The 21,281-nt window shown below is 45.2% G+C and overlaps 1 protein-coding gene across 5 annotated transcripts in view; it reads left to right on the forward strand.

The window, feature by feature from the left end:
- The window catches only part of LOC147102226 (integrin alpha-E-like), a 208,162-nt gene that overhangs the window by 69,037 nt on the left and 117,844 nt on the right, over positions 1 to 21,281 (forward strand). For all 5 annotated transcript variants that reach the window (XM_085964540.1, XM_085964539.1, XM_085964542.1 and 2 more), the window contains exons 12-13: positions 9,467 to 9,617; positions 15,647 to 15,723. In XM_085964540.1, coding sequence (XP_085820666.1) covers positions 9,467 to 9,617; positions 15,647 to 15,723 — 228 coding nt within the window. The remainder of the gene's footprint in view (positions 1 to 9,466; positions 9,618 to 15,646; positions 15,724 to 21,281) is intronic.

A 21,281-nucleotide genomic window follows, 5' to 3' on the forward strand; every position in this document is an offset into this window, starting at 1 on the left:
CTGGAATCTAATTGAGGGGTTCGGGGGGGTTTATATATAGAATAACGGATACCCGGGAGTGAGTTACAGGTTAGAATCTAATCGAGGGGCTTGCGTGGTTTATATATTGAATAACAGATACCCAGGAATGAGTTACAGGCTGGAATCTGATACAGAGAAGAGCCACAAGAATGATTCTAGTGCTTATGATTCTAAGTTATGAGGGGATATTTGCAAAGCTGAACTTATTTAATTATAGTGAAGATTGAGTGGGGGACGACTAATCTCTAAAATGGTCAGAGGAATCAATAATGTAAATCATTTGTAGATGATACATTTGAGTGTCAGTGTTGGCAGGCTATTCACCATGAGGGGTGGGAAATACTAGAGTCCAATTCTGTTGTTGTTAAATGTCCACATAGCTGCGCTTCCAACACGGGCAGTGTGCAGGATTCCTGGCTGATTTGCAGCTTGCTAGTTCAGGGAGGTCAGTTTAGTCCTCCTTTCACTGCCTAGCTGAGATATTGCTCAGTTACGCACTGTAGAACCTTACTAAGGCATCAAGGAATCTTCTTTCATGCTTTCACAGTGGAAGAGTACTTGTATTATTTTTCTTTCTAAATCTTTCAGGAACAAGTGTTTGGGAGATCGATTGATAATCAGAATATTACAGTGCAGAAACAGGGCTTGTGTCCTATCAAGTCTGAGCTGCTGTTTTTTCTGCACTTGAGCCTCTGAGTCTAATCCTACTCGCTAATAATCCACTTTCTCAAGCAATTGCTTTTCGTGTGTGGTGGGTTATTTTAAAATGAGGTCACCATAGTGAAAAGTAGGGAAATTATGCTAAATCTGTGTCGAAGCTTGGTTAGACCACACTTGGAGTACTGCGTACATTTCTGGTCGCCATATTATAAAAAGGATATAGAGGCACTGGAGAGGGTGCAGAGAAAATTTACAAGGATAATATCAGAAATGCAAGGGTATACATATCAGGAAAGGATGAATAGGCTGGGTCTCATTTCTCTTGAAAAAAGAAGGCTGAGGGGTGTCCTAATAGAGGTCTTTAAAATTATGAAAGATTTTGATAGGGTGGATACAGAAAGAATGTTTCCACTTGTGGGGAAGAGCATAACTAGAGGCCATCAATATAAAATAGTCACCAAGAAACCCAGTAGGGAATTCAGAATAAACTTCTTTACCCAGAGATGGTGAGAATGTGGAACTCGCTACCACAGGAATTGGTTGAAGCAAATAGTATAGATGCATTTAAGGGGCGGCTACACAAGCATATGAGGGAGAAGGGAATAGAGGGTTACGCTGATAGATTTAGATGAGGAAAGATGGAGGAGGCTCGAGTGTAGCATAAACAGCGGCATGGACTGGTTGGGCCAAATGGCCTGTTTTTGTATCGTATATCCTATGTGATCATGGTGAACAATTAGGGAACAGTGATCATAGTATCATAAGGTTTAGATTAGCTATGGAAAAGGACAGGGAGTAAAAATGTTTAACTGGGGGAAAGCTAATTTCAGTGGGATGAGAATGGGTAAACTGGAATCAAAGATTGGCAGGCAAAACTGTAATGGAACAATGGGCTGCCTTTAAAGAGGAAATAGTTCAGGTACAGTTGAGGTATATTCCCACTAGGGGGAAAGGCAGGGCAACTAAAGTCAGGACTCCCTGGAGGACAAAACAGATAGAGAATATGATGAAGCAGAAAAAGAACGCTTATGCCAGATGTCAGGTTGCAAATACATCTGAGTATCAGGCTATATATGGAAAGTTCAGAGGTGAAGTGAAAAAGAAAATAAGTGGGGCAAAGAGAGGGTATGAGAATAGAATGTCAGTCAGCATAAAAGGTAATTCAAAGGTCTTCTATAGGCATATAAATAGTAAAAAGGTAGTAAGAGGCGGGTGGGGCCGATTAGGGACCAAAAAGGAGACCTGTGCATGGAAGCAGAGGGTATGGCTGAGGTACTAAGCAAATACTTTGCATCTGTCTTCACCAAGGAAGAGGATGCTGCCAATGCACTGCCTGAAAGGGTGGTGGCGGCAGACTCAATCTTATGTTTCCAAAGGGAGTTGGATAAGTATATGAAGAAAAAAACATTTGCAAGGCTACGGGGAAAGGGCGGGGGAGTGGGACTAGCTGAGAGTCGGCACGGGCTCGACGGGCTGAATGGCCTTCTTCTGTGCTGTAACCATTCTATGATTCTATGGCTCATGTGGAGCATAAATGCCGGCATGGACTGGTTGGGCATGCCAGTAATTATTTCACCACTAGCCTAAATTCCTTTTTGGAGATTTAGAGGAAACCTAACACTTTACGAGGGGAATTTTAATCCCCAAAAAAGGGTGGATTTGGGTTAGGTGGGATTTTAAAGAGTTAAAAATCTCAAAACCGATCCAAGCCGCCTCGAACCCACCCACTTCCATTTAGTGGAGGTGGGAGGCGGGCAACCAATCTGCTCCCATAGGAACATAGGAAGGAACATAGGAACAGGAATAGGCCATTTAGCCCCTCGAGCCTGTTCTGCCATTCAGTGGGATCATGGCTGATATGTGACCTAACTCCATATCTTTTGCCTTTGCCCCATATCCCTTAATACCTTTGGTTAACAGAAGTCTATCAATCTCAGATTTAAAATTAACAATTGACACAGTATCAACTGCTGTTTGCGGAAGGGATTTCCAAACTTCTACCATCCTTTGCATGTAGAAATGTTTCCTAACTTCATTCCCGAAAGGCCAGGCTCTAATTTTTAGGCTATGTCCCCAGTCCTAGATGCCCCAACCAGCGGAAATAGTTTCTCTCTATCTACCCTATCAGTTCCTCTTGAAAACTTCGATCACGTCCCCCCTTAATCTTCTAAATTCCAGGGAATATAACCTTAGTTTGTGTAATCTCTCCTTGGAGTCCAGATATCATTCTAGTAAATCTACGCTGCACTCCCTCCAAGGCCAATATATCTACACCGTAGGAAACCAGACACTTTACGAGGGAAATTTTAACCCCCCAAAAAAGGATGGATTTGGGTCAGGTAGGATGTTAAAATGTTAAAAATGCCTAAGGTGTGGTGCCCAGACAGACCACAGTACTCCAGGTATGGTCTAACCAGGGCTTTATATAGCTGTAGCATAACTTCTACCCCCTTGAATTCTCGTCCTCTCGGTATAAAGGCCAGCATTCCATTAGCCTTTTTGATTATTTTTTTGTACCTGCTCAAGACATTTTAATGATCTATGTACATGGACCTCAAAGTCTCTTTGGACCTCCACTGCTTCTAGCTTTTCACCTTTTAGAAAGTACTCTGTTCTATCCTTTTTAGGTCCAAAGTGGATGACATACTTGCCTATATTGAAATCCATTTGCTACAGCTTTGCCCATTCACTTAATCTATTAATACCTCTTTGTAATTTTATGCTTCCATCTACACTGCTTGCAATGCCGCCTATCTTTGTATCATTGTCAAACTTGGATATTTGGCTTTCTATCCCATCATCTAAGTCGTTAATAAATGCAGCAAATAGTTGAATCCCCAACACAGATCCCTACGGGACGCTACTAGTCACATCCTGCCAATTAGATTACCTACCCATCATCCCTACTCTCTGTCTCCTGCCGCTCAGCCAATCTCCTAACCTGTACAGTAATTTTCTCTTAATTCCATGAGCTTTAACTTTAGCTAACAGTCTCTTATGAGGGACTTTATGAAATGCCTTCTGGAAGTCCATATAAATAATATCCATAGACATTCCGCTGTCCACTACTTTAGTCAACTCTTCCAAAAATTCAATCAGGTTCATCAGGCATGACCTGCACTTTATAAATCCATGCTGGCTCTCTCTGATGAGCTGAACAATTTCAAGGTGTTCAGTCAATCCATCCTTAATTATAGACTCTAGTAATTTCCCGACAACAGATGTTAGGCTAATCATTCTATAATTCCCTGGTTTCCCTCTCTCACCTTTCTTAAATAGCGGAGTGATATGTGCAATTTTCCAATCGAAAGGAATGGTTCCTGAATTGAGAGAAATTTGGAAGATCATAGTTGGGTCATCTGTAATGTTCTCAACCTACTTCCTTTAAAACCCTGGAATGGAAACCATTTGGTCCTGGGGATTTGTCACTCTTTAGTGCCATTATTTTCTTCATTACTGTTAATTTGCTTGTGTTAATTTTGGTGAGTCCCCGTCCCTGATTCAATATTAGTTTCCTTGGAATGTCCGGCATGCTATCCTCCTCCTGTACTGTAAATGCTGACACAAAGTAATTATTTAACATGTCCGCCATTTCCTTATTTTCATTTATAACATCACCATTGTCAGTTTTTAATGGGCCCACATGCTCTTAACCACACTCATTTTCCTAATATAATTGTAAAAGTTTGTTATGTTGATTTTGATATCCATTGGAAGTTTATTTTCATACTCTCTCTTTATAGCTCTTTCTATCTGTTTTGTCACCCTTTGCTGTTTTTTGTATTTGTCCCAGTCGCCATGATCTGTGGTATTTTTTGCATTCTAGTATGCATTTTCTTTTAGCTTTCTGTTGTCCCTTACCTCATTAGTCGTCCATGGCTTTTTTTTGGCAAGTAGAGCTCTTGCCCCTTAGGAGTATAAACTGGTTCTGTATCACCTTAAATTCTTTTTTCAACACCTCCCACTAATCTTCTGGCATTCTATAATTCCCTGGTTTCCCCCTCTCACTTTTCTTAAATAGCGGGGTGATATGTGCAATTCTCCAATCTAAATGTTCACACACTGTTAGGGTGCTAACTAAATCTGGCTCATTGCTCATTATTAAATCTAATGGCCTGCCCCCTTATTGGTTCTTGGACATATTGTTGCAGAAAACTGTCCAGAACACACTGGGAAATTTGCTGACTTTCTGACATGAGCTCATCTGCTAATCCCAATCTATATGGAAGTTAAAATCCCCCATTAAAACCACTCTGCCTTTACTGCATGTTTGTCTAATCTCTGCATTTATACAATCTGCCACTTCACAGCTGCTACAAGAGGGCCTATATACACAACGCCCACTACAGTCTTAAATCCTTTTTGATTTCTTAATTCTACCCATAAAGTTTGCACTGCCTCCTAACCTCTTGTTATATCATTTCTTATCATAGAAGTAATTTCATCCTTAATCACTAATGGAACTGCTTCCCCTCTACCAGATTCACTATCTTTCCTGCAGACCTCATAACCTGGTATATTCAGTTCCCAGTCCTGACTGTCTTGCAGCCATATCTCAGTAATGGCCACCATGTCATATCCTCTAAGGTGAATTTGCGCCTGCAATTTATTTAATTTGTTCCTCATACACTGTGCGTTTGCAAAAAGAACGCTTATTTGGGCCACACACTCTAACCTGTGCTTCTGCTCGAATGTTGTTTTTCTCACACATTTCTCATTTCTCTCTCGTGATTTAATTACTTTACATCTTTTAGTTTTCCCGTTACCTGCCTAACGCACAATGTCTAACTATTACTCTACTCTCTTCCTTTACATTTGTTTTAGACTTATTATTTATGCCACCTTTTCCACCTGAGCTCTCCTGCTGATTACTAGTTTAAAGTCCTTATAACCACTCTATTTATCCTTTCTGCTAGGACCTTGGTCCCAGCCCAGCCCAGTTCAGGTGGCGCCTGTCCCAATGGAACAATTCCTTCCTTGCTCAGTACTGGTGCTAGTGTCCCATAAAATGGAACCCCTCTTTGCCACATCACTCCTTCAGCCATGTGTTCACCTCCCTAATCTGCTTATCCCTAAACGAATTTACATGTGGCTCGGGTAATAATCCAGAGGTTATAACCAATGTTCCCCCTTTTTTTTGGGTGCGTGGCCCCTTTAAGGGGTTACACGGCCCATTCACAGTTATGCGCATGCGCAAAACTTAACATTGAAAAAGCTGATCCCGGGCTGTGCAGGACCAGCAGAGAGCTACGCAGCTTATAGGGAACGTTGGTTATAACCCTTGAGGTCCTGTAATTTAATTTAGCTCTTAGCTCCTGGTACTCTCTGAACAGGACCTCTTGCCTAAACTTTCCTATGTTGTTGGTCCCAACATGAACCACAATGACTGGATCCTCTCCCTCCCTCTCCAATATCCTTTCAAGCCGGTTGGAGATATCCCTCACCCAGGCACCAAGTAGGCAACATACCATGTGGGACTCTCGAACCTGCTTACAAAGGACACTGTCCGTACCCCTAATTATTGAATCCCCTACAACTACCATGTTAGCTTCTCCTCCTCCTTCCTTTAGACAACCTCCTGCTCCAAAGTGCCATGGTCAGCATCCTGGTTATCCTTCCGACAGTCTTCATCCTTATCCTCACAGGTAGCAAGTACATTGTGCCTGTTGGATAGGATCAGTTTCTGCAGATCCTCGTTCTCTATCTCACCTGGGTTTCCCTTACTCTGTACATCAGTCACACCAATCCCATTCTACGAGGTGTGACTGAGCAAACTGTCCAGACACTCCTCCCCCTCCTTTATGTGTCGGAGTGCCTCCAACTCACACTCCAATTTCAGTGTCTTTGAGCTGGAGAGATTCAAGATGGAGACATCTACTGTAGACGTGTTTGCTCAGGACAGTATTGCTGTCCACAAACTCCCACATACTGCAGTCCAGACCCAAAAACTGCTCTGCCATACCTTGGTCTATATTTATTGATAAAATTTATTTATAGATACCTATTAGCTTTAAGGTATTTAACTGTTGAGCTAACACCAAGACACAAATGCTAACCACTAAAGAAAAAATACTAACAACTAAAAACACTAGCCAATAAACTTAATGGCCCAGAAATTCGGGTCTCCACGGGTGAGTACGTGCTGGGTACTCACCTGTAGGCCCGATGGAAGTGCCGGTTTCCTGCATGCACGGGAAACCGGCACTTCCGTTCCTCTGATTGAAGAGGTTCAGAGGTCGAACGCATGTGCAGGGGAGGCTGCACGTGCGCATCAAACTTCGTTTTTTTTACATGTTTTCCCGGGAACGTAAGCCTGCAGAATTTAGAAATATAAAAAGCAGGTGTAAGGCCTGCTTTTTACAAGGTAAGTGGTAAATTAATTAAAATTAAAACATTTTTTCCACAGGTTTATTATTTTTAAATACTTTAAAGCAAGGTAAGTTTAATTTTAGCCCCGTTAGAACATAAAATTATTTTTTTCAAAAATTTAAATTATTGTTTAAAATAGTTATTTCATGTTATTTATAGTTTACTTAAAAAATGTGATTTAAAAAAAATTTATTTGAAGATTTAGTGCTATTTTGGGGCCGTAGTATTTAGAAGTCTTGACAGTTCTTCCTGTCAATCTTATGAATGGAGCATTCCCTGCTCCGATTGGCTCCCCATGGCCCACGTGATCCCAGGGGATGTATCGAACTAACTGCGCCCCTGGGATATGCAAGCACTGCGCGCCGGCAGCTGGACCAGGCCCCGGATCAGAATTCCACGGGAGCCCAGAGCTCAACGGTCGGCGCGCAAGGTAAGTGCAGATCGGGGGCTTGCACCCGCAGGAAGCCCCCGACCTGAATTTCTGGGCCAATACCTATCTGTAACTTACCTGTGCCGCTCCACAGTCTGTGCTGACTGTGACATCATATTTTGAGTTTTTCCCTCTGTTTGTCTGTTGTCTGCAACTCTGCTTCCACTTCCGTTCCCCCTCCTGCTCGGCTCTGCTGCTTCCGGCTCTCTGTTTAAATCTGCCGTTCCGCTCCCGCTCGGCTCTGCTGCTGTCGGCTCTTATGCGCTATTTAAATATGTCGTTCTACTTACTGCCTCAAGCTTGCACAAACCACTACAAGGCAAAAAGAAGCACCTCCTTCCCCCTCTGCACCCAATTCCCACTCTCACCAAGTTCTAAACTTCCCATTGTGTTCATAGTGCAGTCAGCAAACGTTGCGATCTGTGGCTACGCTCAGTGCCTTTATACATTATAATAATAATGAGACTGTATGTCTCAGATTTAATTTCCATTATAAATTAAACCTGGCAGCTACAGGGAGGTGAGGACTGCTGGATCCAGTAGGTAAGTGTCTTTCCACTTACTTGCTGGGTTCTACTTCTGCCTCTGCTGCTCTTCCCCACCCCCCCCCCCCCCCACCCCACCATCCCGAACTACAGTCTCCCCACCCCCCGGCCATCGGTTTTTCCAATCTCTCCCTCCATCCTCTGCGCTCCCCGGCTGTGCCCGCCAATCTGCCCTCCGACCCTTCCGATCTCTTTCCCCCCCCCCCCCCCCCAACCTTTCCAATCTCCCCCCGCGACCTTCCGATCTCTCCGACCCTTCTGAACTCCCCCCGACCTTTCCAATCTCCCCCTCGACCTTTCCGATCTCCCCCTTGACCCTTCCGATTTCCCCCCCCGACATTTCTGATCTCCCGCCCCCCGACCCTTCCGATCTCCCGCCCCCCGACCCTTCCGATCTCCCGCCCCCCACCCCCCCGACCCTTCCGATCTCCCCCTTGACCCTTCTGATTCCCCCCCCCGACCCTTCCGATCTTCCGATCTCCCACCCCCCACCCACTGACCCTTCCAATCTCCCCCCCCACCCCCGCGACCTTTCCGACACCCCCGCGACCTTTCTGACACCCCCGCGACCTTCCCGACACCCCCGCGACCTTTCCGATCTCCCCCCTCCACCCCCCGACGCTTCCGATCTCCCCTCTTCCCTCCAGTCTCTGATCTGGCCTCTGAACTCTATTCCCCCGGCCTTTACGATCTCTCCCTCCCTTCCTCATCTTCGCTCCCCAGCTGTGGCCTGGCGTCGAAGGCCTACCCACCCAACAGCCAGCCAGCCTCTCAATCTGGCTGGCTGCAGCCGGGAAACGGAGGCAAAAAATGTTAATCAGGTCCTGCCGTTAATGTGGTGAAGACAGATGCAAAGTACTCGCAAAACAGCCTCTGTGCTCCCTCCCTGCCTCCGAGCTAATAACCGGGCCAGTGTTCCTCTTCCCTCGTAAAGGTAGGGCCATGTGTGTGATCTTTTCTTGTAATTTCTGATTTTTAGTTTGTCCAGCAACTTTCATGGTTCTAGATTATATTGTAACAACAGTCTCTGCACTTCAAAATTAATTAATTGTATGAAACGCTTTGTGACTTCTCAGTGTTATAAGAGGCTTTATAAATTCCAACATTATTTTTATTATGTTTGTTTGAGGGAAGTGAAGAGTGTCGTTAAGGTTCATTTGGAGGTTAGAGGAGATTAATTTTAGCTTCAGCTATTCACCAGGACATTGTCTGGATGTCATGATCTAGTGATGGCAGTTGATTGGGTGACTTGGTAAAGCCTAAATTGTGGTACAGCCAGTTCTCTCTCACTATTATACAGCAACTTAGCAAAAGTTACTCTGGGCTCTTTATTCTACTATGCAGTTAAACAAAAGGTCAAGTAGCCTGTATATTTGGAGTGCTAAGAGGTGTGATCATTAGAATTATTGCAGAATTAACTTGTCATTTGATTTCCACTAAGGTTGGAACACTCTTTAAGAGGCCAAAGCCAATGAATGAGCTGAAACTAATTGCTTCCGATCCAGATGAGAAACATGTGTTCCAGGTGGATAACTACGCTGCTTTAGATGGTCTGCTGGCAAATCTAGAGAAAAATATTGTTGGAATTGAAGGTATATATTTATATATTGCAGTTCTTTATCCTGAGCGCAATGTTTGCACTGTTCAAAGTGTGGTAGTTGACAATATAAAGAGGACTATTCATGTATGAAATACCAATTGAGGTTGAGTATTTTAAAAATCCATTCTCCCAGGTTGCTTTCACATCACCAGAATGAGCACTCTATCATGAAAGACTGCCTCCTCCTGCCTTTCCACTTTGTACCAGTCCTCCCTCCCATTTTGCACAATTGGGATTTTTTTTGTTAGAACAACGCAGATTACAAGGAGGTATGATAGAAGTATTTAAAATCATAGGATGGGACTTGATTGATAGAAGCAGACTGCTTCCAGTAGTTGAGGGGCTGTTTCACCTGTCTCTGTTCTGCCCACCCATATTAGGGTTGATTTACTTGGCTCTTTCGACTGGGGACCTGAGCATTCTGTGGTCTCAAGGACCAGGAATAAGGACTGGAGACCCACATCACTCCTTTAAAGTAGTTGCAGGGTTCCCAGGGTTTCCAGTAGGAGCGGAGCTTGGCCTGCGCCTGCAGACAGTGCAGGCCATATGGAGTGAGGTAGATGAGGCTGGACGAGGCTATCCCAGCCTCCTGCTTCTGTTTTTGTTTGGGATGCTTGCTAGACACCCAAAGGCAGGAGTGTCCAGAAAAGACTGGTGTTGTAGTCTGTTCCCTAACCCTCGCTAAATGGAGTCTTTGGAGTCCTGGGAGTAGGCCAAAGAATGGCAGCTAGGCCGCCATTTTAATTTTTTTCCCCCTATCCCCTCTAGCCTACCTCAGTAATCAGAAGATCATACCTGGGCCAAAGAGGGAACGTAGGCCTGAGAGGCTGCCTGCAACTTCCAACTCATTGCTGTAAATTATAAACTGTACTTGTGCCAACACTGATCCCTGGGGTGCTACTTCCTCTGCCTTGACATAACTCCTCCAACATGTACCCATTGGTATTCCTTATCCATTCCCAAAATTTACCCTGAATTCCTACAACTGCTGTATGTTTGTAGTATTTCCCCTCCAGTAAGATAGTAGATTGGAGTAGGGTTGCCAACCCTCCCAAGATTTTCCTGAAGACTCTGGGAATTAAAGATGAATCTCCTGGGCATTGCTGCAAGTAACTTAGGAGAAAAATCATAGGGGCTTTATAAAAATTGTATGTTTTTTAATTTTCTTTGAACACCTTTCTTTATTAGCTGTAAAAATATTGAAGATAATGGGGGGAAAATTGCATTGTGCCCCATTTGGAGCGCTAACTTCGCCGGGGCGCTACTCTTAGCACCCCAAAAAATTAGCGCCCCCGCGGCCGATTTTCCCAGGAAGCACCCCAAAAGGGAGGAGGGGGCGCTATTGGAAGCGCCCCGCGTCCCTCTTGGGGCACTGCGATGCAATATCGTGGCGCTATGTGCCAAGGTACTGCAGGCCTTCCTCCCCTTATTAAAGGGGAGGGGCCTGGCGCCTCTCGTCCCGCCGCCCAGCTGGGCCACCAGGGATCGGGAGTGCCGACAAATGAGCCCGGCACTCAAGAGGAGTGCCGGGCTCATAGAGAGCATCCGGCACCCCGCGGGGGGGCTTCCCAGGAGCCGGGGACAGCAACGGGGGCAGGTGCTGGCAGGCAGCCAGCAACCAAAATGGCCACCTGCCACCTCCCCTTTAACTAGCGCTGCCCCGGCTGCAGGTAGGCTCCCCTGACCCCGTCGGACATAGTGTCCGGCGGTAAGTCAGGGGGCGCTCCCAAGAGAGTAGGGCGCTAACGGTTACCGCCACCGCTGACCTGCCACTGAATTTCGCGGGAGGCATTGGCGGTGCCATGCCTGGGCGCTAATTGCTTTGCGTCCCATTAGCGCCCTCTTAGGCCGCTAACGGGAGGCGCAAAGCAACCAAATTTTTCCCCCAATATATTTAATATAATTAATATATAAAAGGGGAGAAATTGGGTGGAGCCGCAAACGGGGCGCCAAGCTCGCCTGGGCGCCGGATTTTGCGCTGCGATCGGAGCAGTAGCGATCGCCGGAAATTCAGCTTGAGTGCCCCAAGAGGGACACTGGGCGAGGCTCGAGGCGCTCTGCGTCCCTCTTAGGGCGCTGAAACTGAATATCGCAGCGCAACGTGCCGCAGCGCCACACGCTGCGGCACGGCGCGCTGCGGTACTGCAGGCCTTCCTCCCATTCTTAAGGGGGAGGGGTCTGCACCAGCGCGATCAGAGATCGCGAGTGCCGGCAAAAGAGCCCGGCACCGAGGAGAAGTGCCGGGCTCTCGGAAAGCAGCCTGCAATGCCGCGGGGGGCAATCAGGAGGCCGGGGACGGAGGTGCTGGCAGGCGGCCGCCGAAAAAAACGGCCGCCCCGCACCTCCACCTTAATTTGCGCCACTGCCGCCACAGGTAGGCCCCGTGAACCGGGCGCGATTAGCGAGCGGCGCTACAGAGGCGGTCGCTGCCAAATATCGCGATCGGGGCGGTAGCGGGGCGCTGCGCACACCGATGACGTCCTCGGTGGTGGCGCAGCGCAACAGGCAAACGCCGCCATTAGCACCCCAGCTAAATATCGCGGGAGGCGTGGCCAGTGGCGCTAAAACCACTGAGTGCCCTCTTTAGGCGCTAACTGGTGGCGCAGCCCACCGAATTTCTAGGCCAAAGCCTCTTGGATCAAGGTGTCCAGGTAACTCTCCCCATCCCTGATGCACCTTTCTTTATTAGCTGTAAAAATATTGAAGATGAGAGAAAAGTATGTTTGACTGACAGTCAAGAATCATCCAATCGGGTAATGAAGAGACTATTCGCTTTCCAATTGGCGTGGGGGCGGGACACCAGGAGGATGGACATGTTGGGTGAAAATGGTGGGAGCATGGGGCGGGGCACCAGGAGGATGGACGTGTCAGGCAATCAGTGGCGGGAGCGTGAGGGCGGGCACCATGTAATTTAACCCTTGGGGTCCACATATCATTCTGGTAAATCTACACTACACTCCTTCCAAGGCCAATATATCCTTCCTAAGGTGTAGTGCCCAGAACTGACCATAGTACTCCAGGTGTGGTCTAACCAGGGCTTTGTATAGCTGTAGCATAACTTCTACCCCCTTGTATTCTAGTCCTCTAGTTATAAAGCCAAGCATTCCATTTTTGTTGTACCTGCTGATGACATTTTAATGATCTATGTACATGGATCCCTAAGACTCTTTGGACCTCCACTGTTTCTAGCTTTTCACCATTTAGAAAGAACTCTGTTCTATTCTTTTTAGGTCCAAAGTCGATGACATAAAAGGTAATCTAAAAGTCTTGTAAATTGTAAATGGGTAGTAAGAGGAGGGGTGGGGCTGATTAGGGACCAAAAAGGAGACTTACGCATGGAGGCAGAGGGTATGGCTGAGGTGCTAAATGAGTACTTTGCATCTGTCTTCACTAAGGAAGAAGATGCTGCCTAGACATAATGAAGGAGGAGGTAGAGGAGGGATGGGATAAAAATTGATAGAGGAGGTACTAGAAAGGTTGGCTGACCTTAAAGTAGATAAATCACCAGGACCATATGGGATGTATCCTAGGACATTGAGAGAAGTGAAGGAAGAAATCGCAGAGGTACTGGCCATAATCTTGCAATCATCCTTGGAAACGGGGGTGGTGCCAGAGGACTGGAGAATTGCAAATGTTACACCATTGTTCAAAAAAAAGGGTGTAAAGATAATCCCAGCAACTACAGGCCCGTCAGTTTAACCTCGGTAGAGGGGAGGCTTTTAGAAACAATAATCAGGGACAGAATTAACGGTCGCTTGGACAAGTGTGGAATAATTAAGGAAAGCCAGCATGGATTTGTTAAAGGCAAATCGTGTTTAACCAACTTGATCGAGTTTTTTGATGAGGTAACAGAGAGGGTTGATGAGGGTAATGCAGTTGACATGGTGTACATGGATTTCCAAAAGGCGTTCGACAAAGTGCCACATAATATTCAAGAAGGAGTTAGATATATTTCTTAAGGCTAAGGGGATCAAGGGATATGGGGAGAAAGCAGGGACAGGGTACTGAATTTGGATGATCAGCCATGATCACATTGAATGGCGGAGCAGGCTCGAGGGGCCGAATGGCCTACTCCTGCTCCTATCTTCTATGTAGGCTTGCCAGAAAAGTTGAAGCCTGTGGAATAAAAGGGTCAGTGGTAGCATGGATACAAAATTGGCTAAGTGACAGGAAACAAGAGAGTAGTGGTGAACGGTTGTTTTTCGGACTACATGAAGGTATACAGTGGTGTTCCCCAGGGGTCGGCTCTAGGACCACTGCTTTTCTTGATATATATTAATGACTTGGATGTGGGTGTACAGGGCACAATTTCAAAATTTGCAGATGACACAAAACTTGGAAGTTAAGTGAACAGTGAGGAGGATAGTAATAGACTTCAAGAGGACATAGGCTGGTGGAATGGGCGGACACGTGCCAGATGAAATTTAATGTAGAAATGTGCGAAGTGATACATTTTGGTAGAATGAAGAGAGGAAATATAAACTAAAGGGCACAATCCTAAAGGGGAACAGTCTTTTCTGCCAACTCTAAGTGTGAACAGAGAGACCGAGGGGTAGATGTGCACAAGTCATTGAAAACTTACGGGATCCTGGGCTTCATGAATAGAGGCATAGAGTACAAAAGCATGGAAATTATGATGAACCTGTATAAAACACTGGTTCGGCCTCAACTGGAGTACTGTGTCCAATTCTGGGCACGGCACTTTAGAAAGGATTTATAAGAATGGTTCCAGGAATGAGGGACTTCAGTTACATGGATAGACTGGAGAAGCTGGGGTTGTTCTCCTTAGAGCAGAGAAGTTTGAGAGGAGATTTGAAAGAAGTGTTCAAAATCATGAGGGATCTGGACAGAGTAGATAGAGAGAAACTGTTCCCATTGGCAGAAGGGTCGAGAACCAGAGGACACAATTTAAGGTGATTGGCAGAAGAATCAAAGGCGACTGGTTAGGATCTGGAATGCAATGCCTGAAAGGGTGATGGAGGCCGATTCAGTCACAGCTTTCAAAAGGGAGTTGGATAAATACCTGAAGGAAAAAATTAGCAGGGCTACGGGGACAGGGCGGGGAGTGGGACTAGCTGAAGTGCTCTTGCAGAGAGCTGGCACGAGCTTGACGGGCCGAATGGCCACCTTCCATGCTGTAACCATTCTATGATCATACTTGCTTGTATTGAAATCCATTTGCCACAGCTTTGACTATTCACTTAATCTGTTACTCTCTCTCTAATTTTATGCTTCCATCTACACTGCTTACAATGCCGCCTATCTTTGTGTCATTGTCAAACTTGGATATGTGGCTCTTTATCCCATCATCTAAGTCGTTAATAAATACAGTGAATGGTTGAGGCTCAACACAGATCCCTGCGAGACACCACTAGTCACATCCTGCAAATTAGAGTACCTTTCCATTATGCCTACTCACTGTCTCCTGCCGCTCAGCCAATTTCCTAACCAGGTTAATAATTTGCCTTCAATTCCATGAGCTTCAACAATGCTGTCCTTACAAGTAGCAGGAAAGCACAGGGGAGAAGTGCAGCAAACGTATCTAGTGATGTATTTAAAGACACAGCTAACTTCTCCCATTCAGCTGTTGTGGCTACAGCATTGTCAGAGAAGGGTTAGCAGTGGCGTTTCCAATTTCAAAGCTTTAGACACATTTAAAAAGCTGCATTTATTTTAAGATTGGATGCAGAAAATAGGTCATATTTAGAACTGAATGACCCTGAAATTCCGCAGGGGTTCTCCCAGTCTCCTGTCATAACTCTAGGGGAGACTGGTGGAGCCCGCAAAAATGGTAGAATCTGGTATAACCTGGTAAGTTGTTTTTTGGGGGGTTCCACCAGTCTCCTGCTGGAGTTGTGGTGGGAGACTGGGAGAACCCCAGCAGAAATTCAGGGCCAATGAATGATTGTTGCTCCTAATAAGTGATACTTGACAAGTCTGATATGGTTTGATGAATCATTATTTACTGCTCATCTTCACTGTCTTTGTTTTATATTGTCTATTTATTAATTAATTCAACAGGTACCCAGGGTGCAAACATCAGTGCCTTTCAGATGGAGCTGGCCCAAGCTGGATTTAGTGCACATTACTCCGCCAATGTGAGATTTTGTTACATTTTTATTAAATCTGTGACTATTAGTCTATTTTAAAAAGATATAAAATCACATTTTCCATATTATATTTTATTTATAAACATGGGAAAGTACAAGAATGAAAAAGACTGCAGTCCACTCGTAGCTCTCAATCACCCACTGCCTCAAATATCTGTGCAATTTTTTCCTTAACTTTCTCTCACACTCTCTGCCCCAAGGCAATCTGTTCCACCCTCTGTACAAATTAATTAAAACAAAACTCCTTCCCTCTTTGAAGCTTGAGCCTGTGTTCCCTGGTTCTAGAGTTTGTGATCATCTCAAATATATTGTTCTCATGTACCGTAATCCACAGATATTTGGATTCTTGCACCTGGACAGAACTGTACAAAAGATGAAATGTGCTTTGGAACAGCTGATGTGTGTTTGTTGGTGATCTGCTAAATAACTGTAGAGAAACAACATCATCTACACACTCGGCATGCCTGCAAATAATCTCAGGCCACACAGCCACAAGCAATGTCCTCGGGTATGAGCACACTGACTGTTTTTGGTATGTGAAGTTCTTTATGGCCTCTTGCTCTGTCCCCAGCTGCTCGAGGAATTCCGGCTCCGTGTTGAAGAGCTGGAGTCCGAGCTTCAAACACTGAGACACATCAGGGAGGGGGAGAGTTACCTGGACTCTGTATCAGGAGGTAGTCACACCAATTAGATTAATTAATCCAGATGTAGTCCGTGGCCAGGGTCAGGATGGTGTGACTAGAAGTGAGGCAGGTACGGGGATCCAGGAGGAAGTGTTGGAGGAGCCGCAGCCCTTGCTCTTGTCCAACAGGTTTGAGGCTCTTACTCCCTGTGAGGATGGGAACGGGGACTGCGGGGAGGATGAGCAACCCGGCCACAGCACCGTGGAGCGGGGGGCCATTCAAGTGGGGGGAGATAAAAGAAATGTTGTAGTGGTAGGGGATAGTATCGTTAGGGGGATAGATAGATAGAGTTCTTTGCAGCCGAGAGCGAGAGTCCCGAAGGCTGTGTTGCCTGCCCGGTGCCAGGGTTAAGGACATCTCCTCTGGGCTGGAGAGAAACTTGGAGGGGGAGGATCCAGTTGTCGTGGTCCATGTTGGTACCAACGACATAGATAGGACAAGGAAGCAGGTTCTGCTGAGGGAGTTTGAGCAGCTAGGGGCCAAATTAAAAAGCAGAACCACAAGGGTAATAATCTCTGGATTACTACCTGAGCCACGTGCAAATTTGGCTAGGGTAAATAAAATTAGAGAGTTAAATGCGTGGCTCAAAGACTGGTGTGGGAGAAATGGGTTTTGCTTCCTGGGACACTGGCATCAGTACTGGGACAGGAGAGAGCTGTTCCGTTGGGACGGACTTCACTTGGCCAGTGCTGGGACTAGAGTCCTGGCGAATCAAATAACTAGAGCTGTAGAGAGGGCTTTAAACTAATTAGTGGGGGGGAGGTTTTAAGAGAGCGAAAAATAAAAATGACAGCGGAGAAGGCAATAGAGCAAGGTAGCAGTGGGGGAATTAAAAACCAGAGCGTGTCAGGAAGGGGCAGAATGGATAATGATAAAGGTAAAGTAGTAAAAGGGGTAAAAGCAGGAATAAATTGTCAGAAAACATATTTGAAAGTTCTTTATCTGAATGCACGCAGCATTCGTAACAAAATTGACGAGTTGACGGTACAAATAACTACACATGGGTATGATCTGGTGGCCATTACAGAAACATGGCTGCAAGATAATCATGACTGGGAACTAAACATACAAGGGTATTTGACAATTAGGAAGGACAGACAGGAAGGAAAGGGAGGTGGGGTTGCTATGTTAATCAACATAAGAACATAAGAAATAGGAGCAGGCCAATCGGCCCCTCGAGCCTGCTCCGCCATTCAATAAGATCATGGCTGATCTGATCCTAACCGCCAATCCACTATCGCAGAACCATCTCCTGAATCTAACAGAATTAGACACACGAAATAGGAGCAGGATCAGGCTACACGGCCCCTGGGCCCGCTCCGCTACCCACAGGGCCATGACCGATCCGAACCTAGACTCATGTCCAAATTCCTGCCCGCTCCCCGTAACCCTTAATTCCCTTTACTTCTAGGAAACTGTCTATTTCTGTTTTAAATTTATGTAATGATGTAGCTTCTACAGCTTTTTGGGGCAGCATATTCCATGGACCTACCACCCTCTGAGTGAAGTAGTTCCTCCTCATCTCAGTTTTGAAAGAGCAGCCCCTTATTCTAAGACTATGCCCCCTAGTTCTAGTTTCACCCATCATCGGGAACATCTTCCCCGCATCCACCCGATCCGACCCCTTCACAATCTTATATGTTTCAATAAGATCGCCTCTCATTCTTCTGAACTCCAATGAGTAGAGTCCCAATCTACTCAACCTCTCCTCATATGTCCATCCCCTCATCCCCGGGATTAACCGAGTGAACCTTCTTTGTACTGACTCGAGAGCAAGTATGTCCTTTCTTAAGTATGGACACCAAAACTGTACGCAGTATTCCAGGTGCGGCCTCACCAGTACCTTGTACAACTGAAGCAATACCTCCCTATTTTTATATTCTATCCCCCTAGCAATGAAAGCCAACATTCCATTGGCCTTCTTAATCACTTGCTGCACCTGCATACTAACCTTTTGAGTTTCGTGCACCGGGACCCCCAGATCCCTTTGTACTTCAGTACTTTCCAGTTTCTTGCCATTAAGATAATAACTTGCTCTACGATTTTTCCTGCCAAAGTGCATAACCTCACACTTTCCAGTATTGTATTCCATCTGCCAAATCTCTGCCCACTGTCGATGTCCCCTTGCAGGTTTTTTATGTCCTCCTCACTCACTACTTTCCCTCCCATCTTAGTATCATCTGCAAACTTTGATATGTTACACTCGGTCCCCTCCTCCAAATCGTTAATATAGATTGTAAAGAGTTGGGGACCCAGCACTGACCCCTGCGGAACACCACCAGTTACTGATTGCCAGTCTGAGAATGAACCACTTATCCCAACTCTCTGCCTTCTGTTAGATAGCCAATCCTCTATCCATGCCACAATATTACCCCCAATCCCGTGATTTTTTATCTTAAGCAATAATCTTTTGTGTGGCACCTTGTCAAATGCCTTTTGGAAGTCTAAATACACTACGTCCACTGGTTCCCCTTTATCCACCCTATATGTTACTTCCTCAAAGAACTCCAGCAAATTTGTCAAACATGACTTCCCCTTCATAAAACCATGCTGACTTTGTCCTATTAAATTATGATTATCCAAATGTCCTGTTACTGTTTCCTTAATAATGGACTCCAAAATTTTACCTACCACAGATGTTAGGCTAACCGGTCTATAGTTTCCAACCTTCTGTCTACTGCCCTTTTTAAATAAGGGTGTTACATTAGCAGTTTTCCAGACTGCCGGGACCTTTGCCGAGTCCAGGGAGTTTTGGAAAATTATTACCAATGCATCCACAATCCCTACCGCCACTTCCCTCAAGACCCTAGGATGTAAGCCATCAGGTCCAGGTGATTTATCCGCCTCGAGTCCCATTATTTTACCGAGTACCACTTCCTTAGTGATTTTGATCGTGTTTAGCTCCTCCCCCCCCCCCCCTTTAGCCCCCTGTTTGTCCAGTGTTGGGATATTCTTAGTGTCTTCTACTGTAAAGACTGATGTAAAATATTCATTGTGTTTTTGCCATCTCCATATTTCCCACCATTAATTTCCCGGTCTCAAGGATGGAATCACTGCAATAGTCAGAAATGCTATTGGGTCAAAGGATCATGATAGTGAAATAGTTTGGGTGGAGATAAGGAATAATAAGGGGAAAAAGTCACTAGTGGGCGTAGTCTATCGGCCTCCTAACAGTTGCAACTCTGTTGGTCGGAGTATAAATCAGGAAATAGTTGGGGCTTGTAATAAGGGAACAGCTATAATCATGGGGGATTTTAACTTTCATATTGACTGGACTAATCAAATTGGGCATGGCAGCCTGGAGGAAGAGTTCATAGAGTGTATTAGGGACGGGTTCCTTGAGCAGTATGTAACTGAACCAACCAGGGGGCAGGCAATCTTAGATCTGGTTCTGTGTCATGAGACAGGATTAATAAAAAATGTCCTAGTAAAGGATCCCCTTGGAATGAGTGACCATAATATGGTTGAATTCCAAATTCAGTTTGAGGATGAGAGAGTTGGATCTCAAACCAGCATACTGAGCTTAAATAAAGGAGACTATGAAGGTATGAGAGTAGAATTGACTAAAGTGGACTGGGAAAACAGATTAAAGTGTAAGATGGTACAAGAGCAGTGGTCTACATTCAAGGAGATATTTCACATCTTTCAAGATAAATATATTCCACTGAGGAAAAAGGGGAATAAAAGAAAAGACAGCCATCCGTGGCTTAGTAAAGTAATAAAGGATAGTATCCGACTGAAAACAAGGGCATATAAAGTAGCCAAATCTAGTGGGAGGATAGAAGATTGAGAAGCATTTAAAAGCCAGCAAACAATAACTAAAAGATTAATTAAGAAAGGGAAGATAGATTATGAAAGTAAACTAGCAAAAAATATAAAAACAGATAGCAAGAGTTTCTACAGCTATATAAAAAGAAAAAGGGTGGCTAAAGTGAACGTTGGTCCCTTAGAGGATGGGACCGGGAAACTAGTGGTGGGGAACATGGAGATGGCAAAGACACTGAACAAATATTTTACATCAGTCTTTACAGTAGAGGACACTAAAAATATCCCAACACTGGACAAACAGGGGGCAATGGGGGGGGGGGAGGAGCTAAACACGATTAAAATCACTAAGGAGATGGTACTCAGTAAAATAATGGGACTTAAGGCGGATAAATCCCCCGGACCTGATGGCCTACATCCTAGGGTCTTGAGAGAAGTGGCGGTAGGGATTGTGGATGCATTGGTGATTATTTTCCAGAACTCCCTGGACTCAGGAAAGGTCCCGGCAGATTGGAAAACTGCTTATTTAAGAAGGGAAGTAGACAAAAAGCTGGAAACTGTAGACCAGTTAGCCTAACATCCGTGGTTGGCAAAATGTTGGAGTCCATTATTAAGGAAACAGCAACAGAGCATTTGGATAAACATAATTTAATAGGACAGAGTCAGCATGGTTTTATGAAGGGGAAGTTATGTTTGACAAATTTGCTCGAATTCTTTGAGGATGTAACATACAGGGTGGATAAAGGGGAACCAGTGGATGTAGTGTATTTGGACTTCCAAAAGGCATTTGACAAGGTTCCACACAAAAGATTACTGGTCAAGATAAGAAATCACGGGATTGGGGGTAATATACTGGCATGGGTGGAAGATTGGCTATCTAACAGAAAACAAAAAGTTGGGATAAATGGTTCATTCTCGGGCTGGCAATCAGTAACTAGTGGTGTTCCGCAGGGGTCAGTGCTGGGACCCCAACTCTTTACAATCTATATTAACAATTTGGAGGAAGGGACTGAGTGCAACATATCCAAGTTTGCCGACGATACAAAGATGGGAGGGAAAGCAGTGAGTGAGGAGGACATAAAAAACCTGCAAAAGGAC

This window comes from Somniosus microcephalus, chromosome 22 (genome assembly GCF_052327205.1).
Source record: "Somniosus microcephalus isolate GS21.2 chromosome 22, FLI_Smic_1.0, whole genome shotgun sequence".
Lineage (NCBI taxonomy): Eukaryota > Metazoa > Chordata > Chondrichthyes > Squaliformes > Somniosidae > Somniosus > Somniosus microcephalus.